Below are 18,425 nucleotides of genomic sequence, written 5' to 3' on the forward strand. Positions count from 1 at the left end.
CATTACTGACCTGTAATGCTGCAATCTTTCTGTTGGTGCTGCTAAAGGACCTCTTGCCATGGTGACCATGGTGACTCAAGAGCCTGTTTATATATGCAGATATATTTTTTATTGCCTCTGATGTCACAGAATGACATTAATGGCATTTGCAACACTTTGCTGCTGAGGAAAATGTTGCGAATTTGGTTCCCAGCCATGATAGCCATACTCTGATGGAGCAGTAATGAAGAAGTGTCACTTACTGTGGCAAGTTGCCAGCCGAGATTTCAGCACAGGTATCCTACCTGGAAAGCACTCCATAATTTTCCTCCATAATTATGTGATGTTCAAACCAGTCAATCACTAAAGCAACCGGCAAACATTATTCTACAGATCTCCTGTGGCTGCCCGCGGTCATTATTACGGAATGTGTTACAGTTGCTCCTCATATATCGCTCGCTTGCTGTTGTTGCACAGTCTATTATATTACAAGGACAGTCACTGCCATGCTTTAGCACCATAATAGTGACGGTAGCCTTGGGTAGTGCTATATTTGGTGACAGAATTGACATAGGTTGGTGAACTTTGAGGATGATGGTGAACCAGGCATGATCACTCACATCAGCATTGTTAATTTAGGTATCAGTTCACTGTGAACATGTGAATGACCCACTATATAATGTGCTAAGCTTGTGCCAATAGTTCCCGCAGTAGAATCGCTATAAGTGAAAATAAAATGTGTATATATATATATATAGCATGCAGCATAACAAAAACTTGTATATCTGCAAAGTGAAAAGCAACGCTAAGGCATGCAACATGGAGGTTTATGCGAATGCCTAATTAAATTTTTTCTTTAACTTGTCACCCTTGACTTCATTGGCCGGCACAGCCACTGGAGCCTCAGGAATGATAAAAACTCTGCTTCCCATAGACACTGAGAACTCAGCAGCAGGTTTGTGGGGAGTGCATACGGATTCACAGAAATGTGAAATACGCTGGTCTTTGGAGAGGCTGAAAGCCATCTTGGCAGGCGTTTTTCTGGCACCGATGTTCTGCATATGACGAGGTGATCATACAAATTGTGTTGCGAAGGTGCACATGGCACCTGTCGACGTAGTGATTCTAAATGCAAATAAACTCAATAGGTGATTTACACCAAAAGAACGCCCCCCCCCCCCCCCCCCTTTTTTTTTCTTCTCACAAAATTGTTGGCAAAGGATGGCCACCAGGACCACCACCACGGGTGGGGTTCTTTTTTTTTTTTTTTTCTGCAAAGGGTTGTTTGAACGAAAGTGCGCCTCTGTCAGCTCGTTTTGGCTGGGTTAACACTGACCCCCCTCCCGATGCTATTTCCCAAGGTGATTGGAGGAGAGTTGCAGGATCGATTGATTCCAGTTCCCTACAGCAAGAGTGCAACAGATCAAGCTGTAAGACTCTTTCAGCTGTTGGAAACCCTTTTTTCTTTGTCCTGCACCTTGTGCCTGCTGCGTTGTCCATATTTATAATTTTTTGAAACATTCTTTTTTATCTCTGTAGTACTTAATTTGTATGTAGTGACACAATGTCTACTAACTGCCCTTTGTATCGGCGGATGTGCCTGTGATTTCCTGTGTGGTGTTTACGAGTTATACTACTTCATTGGCACCTTTCATTCTTGCTGCGTCATCTCTTTAGCCTCATCTTTTTCTCTGGCTCTATTCGTTGATTTCGTATAGGCTAGAATGAGTCACCTATGGAACCAGGCACATCAGCCCCTTTTGGTTTATTTGTATGTTTTTCTTCTCTTTTTTTTTTTTGTAGACTGTCACTGAGCAGCATGTGTCAGCTAGTGTTTGGTTTCTGGCCGCTGGTGGTGTTAGTATCTCTTGTGCAGTGACAGTGAAAATTTTTTTATTGATGTGATGTGTAGTGCTGTTAGACGTCTTCCCTGCTGCATTTTGGCTTGGCGGTATGCAGTAAACACGGTGGTGACATGCACAACTTTTTGACATGGCTGCTAGCGGGGCCACTAATAAATAACCATGCTTTAAGGCTAAAGAAGCTCCTTGCATTTTGTAGAACCTATTGCCGTGGACTGCAGAAATATGAACAGGCCTACGATAAACCATCAATTATAAAAAAAATGGCCATTGTGTCATCTTATGTTGACAGAAATTATCGCCCACTAAATGTTGCCCTGATAAGAGAGCAAGGTATGAATAGCTTTTCCCGTTCAATTGCTTTCTTATTTGCAATAGAATTTCACATAAAGGTAGAATTTCTTGGCACATTTCATTTGGTGCCATGTTTAGATGCAGTACTTGTCTGTTTCCTTCAGAATATGTCAGAATTGTGAGTCTCCAGGGACACCATGTGAAACATTTTGTTTCAGCAGAAGAAATGGTGGCACTGTCTATTTTAGGAGGATGAACTGCTTTTCATGGAGACGATAGAATGCAGAGTGAAGTTGCTGTGTTAAGTACTGAATAAATTATTTTCAAAATTTGAATACCAAACAGACTTCAGTTGCTAAAGGAGCCATGTTCACCTAGCTTTATTATCTACACAGTATTTGATAATTGACATGCAGGCATTTTTTCGAGAGGCATACATTTCTGTGCTTTTCGTCTCATTCAAGCCACAATGCACAGGGAAGGCTATGCATAGCACAGGTTGTCCTTAAGCTTGCTTTCTGTTTGTGTGCCATTCAAGTTTGGAGCCGGAATATCGTCGCAAGCCTAAGTTCAGCGATGTTTTGCCTCACAATTTGCTAACATCAGTGCAGTGGTGACTCTGGGTGCTTCTCTGAACAATGATCAAATTGGTTAAACCTAGGTTCGTGCTCCCCCATCACCATTTGCAAGCAAACAAAAATTGGCGGTACCCACATCTGTCCTGCATTAGCAAGTTTGTGTTTGGCATGAACTTTGATGAACTTGGGCTGTGTGGCTTTTCTCCTAATTTTTACCATGGGCTGTCTAGTTGTGAAGTACTAACTGCTTGCATTTGCTTCTCTAAGCTTGGTTCTGCACAGTACGGGAGTGGTAGTGTTCTTTTGTAGCGTAGCTGCATTTTGTTGCCTTATTGCTTTGTTCAGCGACTGGTGTCCAATGAGTTCCTTCTGTGTTTTTTTTTTTTTTTTTTTGTCTTATACTTCATGGCAAATGTGAGCGTAAATGATCGTGGCAAGCAGTTAGCATTTGTTTCATTTCCATATTTCCTTTGTTGGACAGAAAGCAGCATCACAAAAGAAATGTGTATATATAAAAACAAAAAAAAGTGGCAGCCGGTGTTGTGCACATGAATGACACGTAGGCCAAAGTTGTAGTTTTGTTGTTTAGAGCAGGGGTGTTCAAAGTGTCGCCTGTGGCCTTGCCGGTAAGTGACTGGGTTTTCTTAAGCATGACTTTGTTGTGAGCAGTACCTGAGTGCCTCGGTGCTTGCACTAGAAAGGGCTTCACTTTGAATACCTCTGACCTACAACTATGTCGCCGCCTCAACGTCTGCTCAGTTAACACGAGCATGGCCATTCTCACACTTTACACTGACAAAAATTCTATTTACTCAGACCTGTTCAACTCGTTAAGCCTTGCTGTTTGTTCTCTTGTGTGCAATAGCTGCATGTTGTTGGGAATGCTGACTGGAGCGCTTTTTTTTTTCTTTTTCTTATGATCACAGTACTCATTCTGTTGTAATTTGTGGCAGATGAAGCGTTCAAATGTTTTGGCAAGTCCAGTAAGTCTATGGTAACACAGAGCCTGCACCTAAATGACAATTTAGTAAACGAAACTGGCACTCATGTGAAGCATATGAAAGACTCATCTTTTTTTTTTTTTTTCTTTTGGGCATGGTGACCATGTGGGACACCATTGTTGCAAGAGCATTAGATAACCTAGCTTGTTTTCTCGCAACACAGCACATAATACATTTGGAAAGATGTTCTTAACCTAGTTGCACTGCACACTTAAACTTAAGTGCAGTGTTTGGGCAGCACAGAATTCAAGAACTTCTTTATCATCCCAGGAATGAAATGCAATATGACCATGATTTCTTGAGGTGCTCAAGACTTGTAATGCTGATGACACTGAGGAGATGATGCTTAAATGGCAAAGAAAAGTTGCTAGTTGTCATATTAATAAAAGAAAAATGTAATGAATATAACATGGTACATAACAACTTTACAACCCAGCATGAGCTTTGACACCTTGCATTTGTTATGCAGCATGTCACTGGAAATGTTGCATTCAGTGTTGGTTTACAAGTTGGTCCAAGGTGCTTGAGCGATAACACAAATGCTTGGTAGCTCACTTTTTATGAGCTTATGGCTGCCAGGGTCTCACGATCACTGGGAAAAGCATGAACCATCTGACAGGTTATTCATGATCACTGTGAACTGTGCATTTTCTCTTTGACTCAAAAGCAGAACCTTGGTTGCTGGTGATGTTGACAAATTTTATGCGCAAGAGAAAATCTTTGGAACCGTAGCTTGTTTAACTTTGGCCTTCTGACATTGGTTCAAGACTCCTGCATCACCAGTTTCTTTATCTTTAGCAATTTACATTTGGAGCTTTATGCATTACTTACAGCGGTGCTGGAAGTAAACAGCAACCTGCAACGTTGCTTGAGAATGAGATCTTGTCTGCAGGTTTTGTGGTGGCATAGACTTGCTGTACCTTGCATTAGCCTTTTTAGTGCTTGTTGTTTCAGCTTGTAATTCAGGCAACGTTTGCATTGTGCAGAAAACCTACTTGCATTGTGCACGGCTTGGGCTAGTACCTTCCCGCAGAACCACTTTTTGTCAGCTGATTGTGCAGCTAGTTGTGCCTAGGACAGTTGCGGAATGTGCAATTTGGGCTAATCTGTGCCTTTAACACATTGACACGCATCGCACTTAGGATGGTAGCTGACATGTTTTCGGTGAGACTAGCTATCTACGAAGTGCCATTTGCTTGTGGCAAAGGTTTGAGCTATCTCCTTGCCACTTGTTGCATTTCATTGGCTGGTTGCTGTTGTAAGTCTTGTGAGTAACGGCATCATTTCTCAAGCAAGCTCTGCTACACCCTCAGCTACACCTATCTCCCCTTGGTTTCAAGTAATTCTATTTTTTTCTTTGTTTTGTATTGTCCCTTGATTTTTACTTCAATTCGAGAACTGCTGTCCTACATAAATTTTGAATAACATGGCTATCCATCCTACCACTTTTTCAATCTAGCTTCAGGAGCCAGAGGGCTAATATGTTCACATTTTACTACTTTGCCACTGTCATAATTATTGGCCATAATTACCCACCCTTGCAACCATCAAATGTTTTCCAGCCATGTTTCTTTAACTAGGTTGCTCAATTTGTGAACCCTTTTAGTAAACATACAATAATAGTGCATTCATATTCGGTGTATTTTGCGTGCTTTCAGACTGTCGGTTCACTTACTAGCATGCACTTGTGCATATGGACTTCAATTGTTAACCAGCACTGTACTTGTTCGACCGCTGCAGACAGCTTGGGAAGATTGAATACTGACATACAGATTGATCACCACCCAATACTCACACTACTGCCCTTTCGCCCTAACACTAGGACTGGCTTTTTCTTACATATGTATATAGCATATAAAAAAATTTACAGATTGTAAAGCAGGTGTGGTAAAGATCAAGTTGGAATCTTTTTCTTGTGCATTTTTCACCACAGGCAGCAGCATTATATCCAACGAATCGTGGACTCCGGTTGCCCAGTTCTGTGGAACTTCTTTTTACTTTTTGTTTTATATTTGTTTTCACGTCAGACTCTTTCTCAAAGGAGCTGCAAATTCCTGTTTGTTTGTTTTCTTGTTTCACACCTTATTTGTCCTATTTTGGTGCCTCTGAGAGCGTGTCATTTACTCCATTTGTCATTTACGCATGCAGGCCTATCATTCTGATGTTTTGGCGAAACAAGTAAGTTGAAACCTTCAACTTATAGGCACGCAACTGCGACGCAAATGGCATGGATCTCTCTGTTTGTGCCTTGACGAGTGGACAGTTTCCTCCTCTCTCTCCTGTTATGCGCCTCACCAGTTTTCGCGTCGTCGCATGGCATACTCTGCCGCCATTATCTCTCTCTCTCTCTCTCTCTGCCTAGGAGTTAGGTCGTGATTTCCTGTGCTGTGATGGTGACGCGCTTTGTCAGATCTTGTGTGGTGTGTGCGCCTGCATGCTGCTGTCTTTGCTGCTGCTGTGGTTGCTACCAATGCCGCTGCTGACGCTTTATATAGTGCCTCCTCTGGCATTGACACCCGCAGTTATATGATATTCCACTGTGCTGTCTAACCTGTCTGGTGGGCTTCTTCCCTTTGGATCTTTCTCTTCATGTCGCTGGTGAGCGCGCGTGTGGTTGAGAGGACCCCTCCCCCCCATTTTTATTTACTTTTTTTATAACCCAAGGAGAGAGAGGGGAAGTGATGCAGTCTGTCCTTTTTTTTTTACTAGTGCGTGCAGTGATGCCCGTTGTGATAAGAGTTTGGCTTTGGGTTTACAAGTGTTGCTAGTGCCTTGCTGGTTTGTGCTGCTTTATGGCTTGGTTTCGTTTTTGGTGTGGTTTTTTTGTGCTCGGCAGCTTCTTCCTTTTCTGTGTGCATCTTAAAGTACGAGACTCAAAGAGAGCAAACAAGCAGTTGTGATAGGGAAAATGCATTTGCTACGATATATGCCATGCAACACATAGCTGCCATTTTTATTTTAATTTTTTTGTTAGGCCTTTATGTTCAGAAACAAGGAACTCTGAGACACAGGTCACCTCACTTGCAACATGCGTAGCGATGCATGTATTGGTCACCCACATTTACTGTGCGCACAAAGGTGGCTCCTGGCCTTGGCAAACACAGCTGCCTGTGCCAGGTGCGTTGCCCTGTTGTGGTGGCGCTGTCCTGGTTCTAGGGCAGGGCCTGTGTTTTCCTGCAACGTGTGACCAACAGCTCACGCCACGCGACACGTGTTTGACATCATGGGAAAATGTGACAAGGGGAAACAACTGTACATGTCCATGGCACTGGTTTTTCTTTTCACTGTGTTCGAAAGAACATGCTGTGACCGTGCACAAAGTGCCCACAAAAGTGAATGAACAGAACTGGGACCACAGCACCAAGAGAAGGTCTGCAGGAAGACGGCGCAGACCAGTCACACACAACACCTGGCACAACCCACCCCACCACAGAATCTCAGACAGCCGAGAACTGCGCGGGACACTGGAGGAACACCTACAACTACCACCACCAATGTCACAACCGCCACAGACTGACTGTAGACATTTCTATTTTGGGATTTTTTCCTTTGTTTTTTTCTTGCTGTTGACAACTGGGAGTCCCCACATTGGCCCCTTTAGGGCCTGCTGCATTTGATGCAATGCTTGATTCTTAATACTCAACTTTGTCGAGTAACAAAAACCAAACGGACAAGCTCTCATGTGCATGTCTTGGTTTTCTAATCTTAGTGTGAATTTTTACCTTCTTTTTTGTTCCTTTTTATTGTTTGGCGGCCCATTTTAAGTTTCAGTGGCTGTTTATTTCAAAAGCTAACAAAGCTCCACGCAAATAGCTAAGAAGACAAAAGCACGTTGAGGATTTGATACGAGCTCACACCACTTCCTGTGGTTAGTCACATTTTAGTATATGCTGCATCAGCATATAACAGGTCCCATAAGCTGCTTTTTTCATTGTTTTGCTGGGGTGTGCACGGATTGGCAAGGAGTGTTCACTGTGCGTGTTTGTGTGTCTGTTTTGTCGTGCCTCTCAAAGTTTGCTAGTCGTGGCAGCGGATGCTACTCACAGTGGAGTTGAGACTAGCTGTTCTGGAAGAGTGGCACACCATAGTTAAAGTGTGCATCACCACGGTATAGGATCCGCTGCCGCCCGGCTGCTGTTGGATGCATGTGTTTTTTTGCTATGAGCATGCTTGCCTTCAGGCACAGCTCTGCGCAGAGCCATAGAGTCAATGGCTGTGTATATTCTGTGCTTTGTTTGGTGAGGCCGACCATTTCTTGAATTGCCCGTGTCACTGGGAGAGCGCAAGTGTCGTGGTGATTGCAAGCTCTAGGTAGGTGCACTTTGAGGTAGTATTTATTGGCACTTTTCTCTCCCGAGCTGCTCCTTTTATCTTTTTCGTTCACTAGGCAAGCACTTGTAATGAATTTGACAGCTTGCTCTCTCCCCTTTTTCTCTCTTAGTGCTTTATCTTAAAATAGTTTTGCTGCGTGGATTTTCAAGCTTAGTAGGGTGCCTCTTTGTAGAGCTAGCTTGTAGCTTCGAGGGCACAACCTCTGTGCACTAGCGCTACATTGCCACGCACTGACTTATTTTTTTTTTCCTCCCGCGGCACTGTCTTGTAGTTGCAGTGATCAGTTTCGATATGTCTCAGCCTGAGCGAGGCAGTGACCATGCAATTTGGTTGCCACTTCTTTGTACCAATATGGGTGCTGCTGCAACAACTGCTCTGCCTTTTACGACAAAACTCTCTCTTTTCCGCCTTTTTGCTGCTATCTGGCTGCGCTGCCTCTCATACTTTTTTTTTTACATTTTGGTTTTCAATTTTGCGAGCATTGTTTGGTTTTGAAGCTTCGTTTAGTTTGCTCACGTTTGTTTTGCTGCATTTTTGTTTTGAACTTTTCTCTCTCTCTCTCTCTTTATTTTGGTTTGGTACTCACACGTTTTTTTGTTGTCCCCCCCGCCCCCGCTCCCTCTTTTTCGTTTCTTTTTCTTCCACCCTGCCTTCGTGGCTCCCGTGTTCTCTTTGCTTTCCATCCCCGCCATCTTCTTCGCCTGGACCCCCCTCTTTTCCCCTTCCCCGGTCCCCCGCCCCCTTCTCTCCCCCTTTTTTTCTGGCCTGTTTCAGATCCGAGTAGTGAATGCTTTCCGCAGTAACTTAGACGCTCGCAATAATCCTGCCTACCAGACCGCGCTCCTACGGAAGGCGTCGGCGGCCTCTCCATCCGGAACGGGCACCGGCTTTGTGCGGTCTCAGCTGCACTCGCAACCGCACACGTCCACGTCGGCCGGTGCAGGCTTCACCTCACCCAAGGAAGAGGCGGCCGCCGCAGTGGCGGCACCTAGTGCCGCTGCCTCGTCGCTGCCGGGCCGGGAACTGCCGCAGCAGCAGCAGGCGTCGTCGCCTCCGGCTGGCACCAAGGAAGGCGACGCGACATCCAATCACAGTGTGGAAACTGCCGTGTGAAAGAAAAAAAGAAAAAGAAAAAAAATGGCCGCGAGATCGACCCTTCTTCCTCCATGCCCGTGTGTTTTTGGACGCGCACGCTACCACGTCGATGATGCCGCTTTTTCTCTCTCTGTCCCTTCTCTCTCACTTTGTCCCAATTCCCGTTGATCGCGTATGGCGCTGCAGCGCCGCTTCAATTGTAACATTATGTGTGCGTGTGTCGCCGAACCGTTCCTTTCACACCGCTGCTGCACATCCACTTTGACCGCGGGAAGATTGCATGCATACAGCACGTATTCCTTCTCTCCCCCCTCTCCCCCGTTACTTCTACGCGCACCTGTCGGCTCGGGCCGAACTTGGCTTCGTCGGCCACAACATTGATTCTGTCACATCTACGAGAGCAGCACCCTGTCTTGTATGTGTATGCGTGTATGTGTGTCAGTGTCTAGGTCAGGCTTTTATGCCATTGAATGATGGTAGTTGAGACGTGCGACGGAGACAGAGCGAAAAGCTGAGAAAGACGTGGAAAAATTCGCAGGCGAGTGTCTTCGGGACTCGCGTCTTCCATTCGCTCTATTTCCCTCGCTACGTAGCTGTGCCCGCAGAAAAGTACAGTTTCTCGTTTTCCTCCTTTCAGGTCTTTTTTTCTTTTTTGCCCCTTTACATAGCTCAAAGTTTGTCGTGATTTCGGTTATGAACCGACGTGTAAGTAGTGTTGGTGACATGGGTGGAGGCACTAGTTCAGTCACTGAGTGGTTGTTGACGGATTGTTGGCTCACGGGGCTGAGCAGTCGCGTATGAGTTGGGGCAGTTTGCTGGTATCCTCGCGGCGCCCGTATGTTGCCCTGTCAATCAAAGCAGAAGTTGCTCGATATTATTGTTGACGAACGAAAACTGATGGCGTGGAAATGTTTGCTGTGTGTGTGAACTTTAAATGCTAGCAGAAGTGTCAATGTGACCAGGTTGCCTGAGAGATATGTCCGTTAAGTTTGTGGATATTTTAATGCCGGGCAGGGAGAGGGACATTAGTGAACATGCTCGAGACCCACTACAAAATGTGCGAGTGAGCTCCTTTTTTTAGTTCCTTTTCCTTATGCACAGGTTAGTACTTTTTCACGTGCTTATCCGTCTACAACGTGTTAGTAAAGTGCTTTAAATCGTTCTGCTTTTGCCCCTTGCATTTCTTTACTCCCATTTCTTTCGCTTGCAAATCAAATTGTGACAGAGGACTTGTCGTACAACATGATTGTTAGTTACTTCACAGTGCTTGCTGAATTGTATGTTAGTCGTATACAAATATAAATACTATACAGATTATATAAATATATATATATATATATATAAATATATGACGAGCATTTATTTTAGCATTACATTGCAATGCCGAGAGTAAGTAGGGGAAAGAGAGGGAGAAGGTGGGCGCGCAGTTTCACGCAAAACAAATACTAGTAGCAAAGTTTTTCAGTACTCCGCCGGAGCTGGTGGTAGCAGCAAAACACATGGTAGCGGCCGCGCAGGTTAAAAAAAAAAAATGGCTCAAGCTGTCTCCGCCTGGCCTTCGTGCGAGCAGCTTTTGTTGGGCTTGATAGATTTGCATGTTGACGCTGTTCCTTGTTATTGAGAGACACATGCCATGCATCTCCCCCGCCTCCCCCCCCCCTTTTTTTTCCACCTCCAACCTCCGGATCCTTGTGAAGGTCCCGCAGTCGCCCGCCTTGACAGAGGTCATATTTACAGTGTCTGTCGCCGTTAACTGCACCAATCTCTTGACTCTGATGATGAATGCGTGCGTGTGAGTGTTTGTGTACGTGCACGTAGAACTGCGTCTACCCCGGCGAGAAAGTAACATACGGAGGCGGCAACGCGTACAAAGACGAGGGGAGAAAAGGAAAAGAAGAAAAAAATGTTGCAACTGTGTAAATGTTTGCGCCCAGCGTCCCGCGTCACTCTTGCCTTACATGACCTCGCGTGTCACGTGGCTTTCACAGCCGATGCTGCGAGCAGAGCCCGAGACTTCTCCGCACCTTTTCCTGTAACCGCCTCCTTTCTCGTTACCACATTATTCCGAATCCTTGAGAGAGAATAACACCTCTAACTTCCTTCACCCAGTATGGAGAGATTCCAGTTTTCTTGGTGTTAAAAAAAAAGAAAAATAATGCAAGGTGTGAAAGGTTGCCGCTGAGAAGAAAAAAAAAAGTGCTTCGTGAACATACCAACTTCCTTTCCTTTTTTCTTTTCCTTACATATATCTATGGCATATACATATATACATATATATATATATATAAATATACATATACGATATAAATATACGGAGAGATATACATGCCTAACCTTCCTGACCTAGCCTGCTCTCTATAACGACAAAAAAAAAAGTGTCTCCTTTTGTCACTTCGAGGTAAATCAATTTGGTCGGCAACGCTGGCGCCAGCTCTGCACTTGTACAACGAATACGACGGGCTTTTTCTCGCGTAGAAGTGTCTCGGTGAAGAAAAAAAAAAGATGCTTTTTTTTTTATTCTTCGCAGAATGCATGGTTCAGTTTTTCATATTTTGAATGCTCGTTTACCTTTCTTGATTTTCTTCCCCTTTGTGCATTTGCTTGTACTTCCGTCACAGTTCCTTTTCATTTCGTTGCGCGTCCTGCCAAAGACAAAAGCCGAAGAAAGCGAAACTAGTGGAGTGACCTGCTGGACGTCGCAGGCAGACCACATCGAGATAAGTCTCCCGCTGCACGAATTCGAAAATGGGGAGGATTGCGATGAACGACGAAATTTGCGTATTTTGTTCTTTCGCTGAGCATTCTGTGCTAAAGTGAGGGCATGGTGCCTGACATGACTCGCTTTCCTGACATTCAGTCGTTGGTTACGATGTTTCAGCAGAATCACCGTTTCGTGAAGCAAATGAGAGGAGTGTAGTTTCATACTCAATACCACTCTGCCTCCTTGACCCTCCCTCATGTTCCTCACCTTTTTTTTTTCTTTTTTCCCTTTCCCGAAAACGCAGTGCATGCCCTTTTTGGCTGAGCTATCGAAATGTGTCGGACTGCACGGCTGCTGTCAGTTTAGCTAGGCAACTGATGCAAAACAACAAAATTGTCTCGTACTGCAAATTAACAGCAGCCCCTCCGCCTCGCTTAGTAACTGAGAAAGTCGCCTCTGCATACTGTGTTCATGCCTGCAAGTCCTTTTTTTTCCCCCTTTTCTGAATGAGCGTTGTGTAGTTTTGTTTATACCTTTATTTGTGGTTTTTTACGTTCGCCTAGCAATATTTTCGCTGCCGTTCGGGAATGCCACAACCCACGAAAGCTCTCAAAGACCCCCCCCTCAAACACTCGTTCGCTCAACCAGGACTCTCCATTATACAACCGTCTAGTGGCCGGTGCAAATATCACAGATACGAACTGTACACCTACTGGGGCGTAATCTCGTCACATTTCACACTTAAGAGGTGTATTCATCGCCGCAATTCTCGCGAACATTTCCTTCTTTTTCTGCACCCCGGCGTCCTGAGAGCACGGTTAACGTGCGTAACGTTGCTGACAGGAACGTTGCCGGCACGCAGCAAACGAAAGAAAATGACCGCAGGAGTTGCGATGATAATCGTTGTTAGACGATGGTGCAGCCTTCGTCAAAAGTTCGGAAGCCAATCGCCCCCGTGACGGGAACTGTCGTCGGGCCGCGCGTAGAGTTCGCCGAAGGACTGTCGTCTGCTGCAAGATTTCAGCAAATGTTGAGAGGGGCAATGCATCTCAGTCTCCTGAGCTTGGGAGCGGCAGGCGTGCTCCTTCGCACCAGGGCTCGGAGGCAGGTCCTGTCACTCGCGCAGAGGCTTCTTTTCGCTTTCGACTAATGCTGTGTGCCTTGGAAGCAGTCCCGTTTTCATTAGTGCGTTTCCGAGCGCACCGCTGCGTGCGCCTCGCGTCGAACCTCGTTTCGACGCTCGCTGTGTCGCCCTTTCGTACGCCGCTCGTTGGCGTCGCGCGGGCATTCCGCTCGGCGTGTCGGTTTCATCTATACATATATGCATCTTGCTTTCCTCATTAGCAGGTTCGAGACGCAGAGCGCGTCTTGGCCAATAGTACTCGCCACTCCGTCGCTGGAGTTCGAAATGAGAGAGCGCAGAGAACTCGCGTTCGTTTTCCGCACGAGATTAGGCTGCTGCGAAAAAGAAAATCGAAGCACGGCGGCTTGCGGAGTTATACTCACGACAAGGGCAGGGCCAATGATCGGCAACGAGGGAGAGATCCAGGCAAGCAACTGTGAGGACCAGCGGATTTTAAAAACATCCCTGTTGCGATTGTCCGTCGCCCAGAGTTTGTTGTAACAGTCATTTCATGCGGGTGGACCCTAACCACAGTACGATCTAACGGTTTGGCGCATTCTCTTGGGAAGCAGGGAGGTGATCGAAGATTCGCTTGTGACGACTCTACAGTGTGCTTCTCTTTGTTACGCAGCTTTCGACTTCGTGGGCAGCGATGAGCTCTCGCTCGGCCCCGAGCGTTCGTGCCCCCCCCCCTTTTTTTTTTTTTCAGTGCGAACCACATTTGTCTAGAATGGTCGAGTGGGCGGCTGCGGAAAGCGTGAGCGTCCACAGCAGCTACCCAGTGGTAGCTGCTGGTTTCCGGATCTGTTTTATAGCTCGTGAACCGAACATGTGGCATGACCATGTGTAGTCCTACTTGCGGCGTCCAATTGGTCTGATGGATCACTCTAGACAAGCGTGATTCGCGCTGCACTTCGCGAGAGCGAGTCGCTGAACGCCTTCTTTAGTTGCTGAATTGGGCGAAAGGATTGAACGCGGAGGGCTAGCTCACGTTCAAAACCGAGTTTCGATCGCTTAGTCTGGACATCTGTCCTCCGTCGCCTCTGTTTCTCATACGAACTTTGCGTTTTCGGGTCGCACAGTTAATACACGCTCACACACTTTCCGGCCACGGCGATGTTACGAAGCCTTTGGTCGGAAACGCAAGCTACCCGGCGTTTTGAACGTTTTGTTTCTCGCGTTTACACCTTCGTGTGTTCTGTCACTTGTTTTTCTTGCGTGTACCTTTTGGCCGCGCTCGCTTTCTTTTTCTTTTTTCGAAATCGTCGCTTGGCCATTCCATGGCTTGTACGCAGTAGCGGACATTGTGTGTTTTTGCACGCGTTGACCCCCCCCCCTCCCACCTCCTCTCCCTTCCTTTGTTTGCTCCGTATTGCTTCGAAGAAGCCCGTAGAAACGCTATCGCGCGTTGCCGACTTCGCGCCGAGACGGGAGGAAATGCTGCTTGCGATCTGTGGTGTGAGCGTCTGACCTGACAGGCGGAGCTGATATGTGCGTGGAACGCGTCTTCGACGACGCCTCGGCCGCTCCCGCTCACCAGCTGCGGGGTTTTCGGGTTTCGAGCGGTGGCGAGGCCCGTTCGGGCTGGGACGCCTTTAAAGAGCCCTGCCACACACACACACACCGTGTAACTATGCGTAAACTATTAACGTTATTATTGCCAGTTGTTGACTGTTATGATCGCGCCAGTTTGGTTTCTTGTTTGGCTGTTGTCTTCATTTTCTAACCCCCCTTCCTTTCTTTTCTGTTTTCCTTTTTTTCTTCGATCTCGTTTTAGGAATCAAGCTATCCGTAGCTTGCCTTCACGCAGGGCTTCTGCCCGCGGCGTGGGATGGTCTAAGATATCACTAAAGCTATATATAGCAACTGTAGGCTTCTTCAATGGTCACGATACCATTCTAGGGCCCATTTGAACTTTTTAAATGCTACACACAGTTGTGGTGTTAGAAGCTAGGTGTATTTCGCCTTTTAAGTGTCTGGCGTCCATCGTGGTCAAGTTGGAAAGTCTGGGTGAATATTTTGTTTTTTAATGGTAGAACTCACGACTGCAATCATCTGCAAAGCAAACTCGTGTCACTCCTCCTCCTGTTAGACCTCGTATTACTTTTCTTTTCACATCGCGAGAGTTCTGTACACCGATCTGCCTGCTGCGTGCTTGTGGTGACCATCTTGCGCGTCAACGTTCATTTCTTCAAAATTGTCATAGCTTTTGCGTGCCTCTTGTTCAAACGTTGCATTGCTTTCCTCTTTGAGCACATCATGAAGTGAATGTTCTAGAAATAAAAAAAAAACGCGAAAACCTTGAAAAAATATGTATAACACCTAGTGAGACGTAAAGAAAATCTGTGTGTTAATTATACTGAATGCATGCCCGCACTTGTTTTCAGGGGTAATTTATGCAACAACTTATCAGTGGTACGTCGCGGCAAGTGCTTTGCATTTGAAACATTCTGCATCATAATGACCGTTCAATGCCATTGTAAATGAATCATCAACTTCATCTTCTGTTGCGAAATAAAGTTACCCAGCTCTTGTCCGTGTCTTGTATATCTGCCACCAGGCGCCGCGCCGAAGCGCGCGTCGATAGTCGTGGCATCGGTTCGCGACCGCGTTGACGCCGCGCTCGAAAAAAAATTGTCATCTCTTTCTGCACATAGGCCTAATCGTTCAACCATGCAGCAATGTGTGAGGACCCGTCATCGGCCCCTACTAGTCCTTAAAACCTTTCCTTGTGCGCCTTATTAGTCTCTTATGGGTATTATTTACGTGACGTCGGGACTGTCATATAATGTATTCATCATTGGTGGGAACTGGTGGCTGCGATCGTTCCATCTACCACAGGAGCGATGGTATATTACATGGTTTCGTATGATCTTCGTGGCCTCAGACCTTATCGAGGCATTATTTATTGGGCTCAATCCGCCTTTGTTGGCCTAAATTTCCCAGCAGGGATGTTTTCTTTGTCGCACGACAGCAATAACGCTGCGCGCACCTATATAGCAGTTGCTAATTGTTGCGTCTAGAACGCATTGGTTTGTTGAATCTGATCAATGCGCAAGATCACAAGGTCGTTTGCAGCCTAAAAATACGAAGGCAAATTTATGTTGTGCCCAGCATTCTCATGCTGGCTGAACAGCCGTGCTTGCAGCACCCTTAGACAGTAGCGCTCATATAGACCCCCCCCCCCCCCCCAAAAAAAAAAAAAAATTCTGTAGGGAACTCTGTGGCCTTGATTGAGCTGGCGGTACACTCTCGCCGCTGCGGTGACACCAGCGGAAATACTGCGTAAGGAGTTTCAACAGTCGATGAAAAGTCGGCGACTGGAATGCCGCCTCGTTACAAACCGCAGTTACTTCGACCAAGACTAGCCTGGCCCCTCTCGTTTCTGGAGTGGGTGCTCTGCGAATTGAGCCCGCAAAGCGTTAAAAAAAAATAAATTTTATGGGGCTTTACGTGCCAAAACCACTTCCTGATTATGAGGCACGCCGTAGTGGAGGACTCCGGAAATTTCGACCACCTGGGGTTCTTTAACGTGCACCTAAATCTAAGTACACGGGTGTTTTCGCATTTCGCCCCCATCGAAATGCGGCCGCCGTGGCCGGGATTCGATCCCGCGACCTCGTGCTCAGCAGCCTAACACCATAGCCACTGAGCAACCACGGCGGGTCCCGCAAAGCGTTAAGCACGGTCTTTGTCAAAAGTTTCGAAGCCGACATATCGGTAACCGCCTGTTATACGGGCCGTGCTCTTCAACTTCTCTGTAGCATCCTTTACTCCAAGTCTCCAAATATGGAAGAGAGACGATGCTATTCGCGCTCCCGTGTTTTGAAGCGTCCTGAATACCACAATAACATGGCCGCAGGTCCTACCACTCGCCGATCGGCTTTGCAACTCCGCAAGTACTGTGGCTGTGTGCTCTAAAACTTACCCAACCAGTAACTGATAGTTTAAGGAGTTATTGACAGCGTGCAGCGTACGTACATATGAAGGCAATGATTTGATGGGACGATAACGTTGCGAATGTAACAAATGTGGCTCGACAGCCTTGCAAGTTTCCCGGCAGGGCGCACGCAATTCCGTGTGCTTTGACGTAGCGCTTTCCTTGGTTGTATGAGATGTTCTTCCGATAACCGATCAAAGCTTTTAGCTCATCTTCGGCTGCGCTTGATTCGCCTTCTGTGTGACAGAGGTTCAGCTTACTAGCTCGCGACCAGCTTCGTACTCGCCTTCGTTTTACCTTACAGTCGGGTTCCGCCTGCCATCTCTCGGGCCCTCACGCCCCATTTGTCGCATCACTATGTCGCTACTATACGCGCTGCGATCGTCACCACCGTTTAGCGCGCGGCGCAGCTGTGATACAACGGGCTCGAAACATCGCCGGAATCATCTTAGGGACCCTGGACTGAGGGTTCCTCCCACACTGCTCTCGCCATTCAAATATTATTAATAAAGATTTTTTACTCTCTCTAGCACTGCATACTTCGTCGCGGCGTATTAGAAGGGAGAAGAACGGTTCAAAAGGAGTACAGGTGGTGAGGTTGGCCAGATCACAATGTATCTGGCCTGCTACTCCGCACTAGAGGGAAGAGGAGGGAACAACAAGCCATCAGAGCTAAGAGAATCACAGAAGCGAGCTTCTCCTCATAAAGACTCTTATTGCGGAGAAACCGGCTCTGCAGGCACTGTCACGCAAGCTACATCTGTATGGATCGATAGATAAATGACATCCTTGAGGTCCGTCGGTGCGCGCCATTAGTGCACAGCGTTCCGCTCCTACGTCGGGACGGAGAGGCCATGCCGCTCCGCAAAATGATTTTATTTCCCGACTTCTCCTCCTTTCTCTTCACTAAAATCTCCTCCTCCTCTTGATTTTATTGCGCTACCAATTATACGGACACTCGAGACGCATTGCGCCGCCGCCGCCGTGTTGTTCTGGAATCGACAGCGCGTGCGCGGCCTGCGCGTGCAGAGTCGGAAGGCCTCCAGAGGCGCGCAGTGCGTTTGCCTGCAAAAACGACGGAGGCAGGTGCGCACGCAGTCACGCTCAGCTTCATTTGCTATTCCGGAACCAGGGTAGCGTTGCGGCTTCCCCCACTAGCATAGGCGTTGTGCACACACACATACATTAGCTCTCCTGCTGAGGAGCTGTGTGCATGCCACACCGGCGATGCATACGCTTAATCTCGGCTGTGGGGCGCTGACAAACGCCGACGGTCGCTTGTCAGTCTCATATCGTGCGCAATTATTCTGCGGTGCCTGCAACGCCACCTGGCGGCGCTCCTCACCACGCCAGCGTATTTACGCCAGCGTTGAAAGACGCCTGATATCTGCGGGGGCGCTGTTCCCGTCGTTGCGCAGCAACAGTTTTCTGGCGTGCAGCATCGCGCCATGTCTCCTCCGCGTATTGTTAGCACACTGCACGAAGGGCTCAACCGCAACACTAAACACTAGTTGTCGCTT

General features: G+C 46.8%; 1 protein-coding gene across 4 annotated transcripts in view; it reads left to right on the forward strand.

The window, feature by feature from the left end:
* PMCA (plasma membrane calcium-transporting ATPase 3) overlaps positions 1 to 15,501 on the forward strand; it is a 376,386-nt gene extending 360,885 nt beyond the window's left edge. The window contains exons 26-28 of one of the 4 annotated variants that reach the window (XM_075696519.1): positions 1,341 to 1,409; positions 5,863 to 5,892; positions 8,821 to 15,501. In XM_075696519.1, coding sequence (XP_075552634.1) covers positions 1,341 to 1,409; positions 5,863 to 5,892; positions 8,821 to 9,159 — 438 coding nt within the window. In that variant the 3' untranslated portion in view covers positions 9,160 to 15,501. The remainder of the gene's footprint in view (positions 1 to 1,340; positions 1,410 to 5,862; positions 5,893 to 8,820) is intronic. The other 3 variants (XM_075696521.1, XM_075696522.1, XM_075696523.1) reach the window with 3 other exon arrangements.
* The last annotated feature ends 2,924 nt before the right edge of the window (positions 15,502 to 18,425 follow it).

Source organism: Dermacentor variabilis, chromosome 6 (genome assembly GCF_050947875.1).
Source record: "Dermacentor variabilis isolate Ectoservices chromosome 6, ASM5094787v1, whole genome shotgun sequence".
NCBI lineage: Eukaryota > Metazoa > Arthropoda > Arachnida > Ixodida > Ixodidae > Dermacentor > Dermacentor variabilis.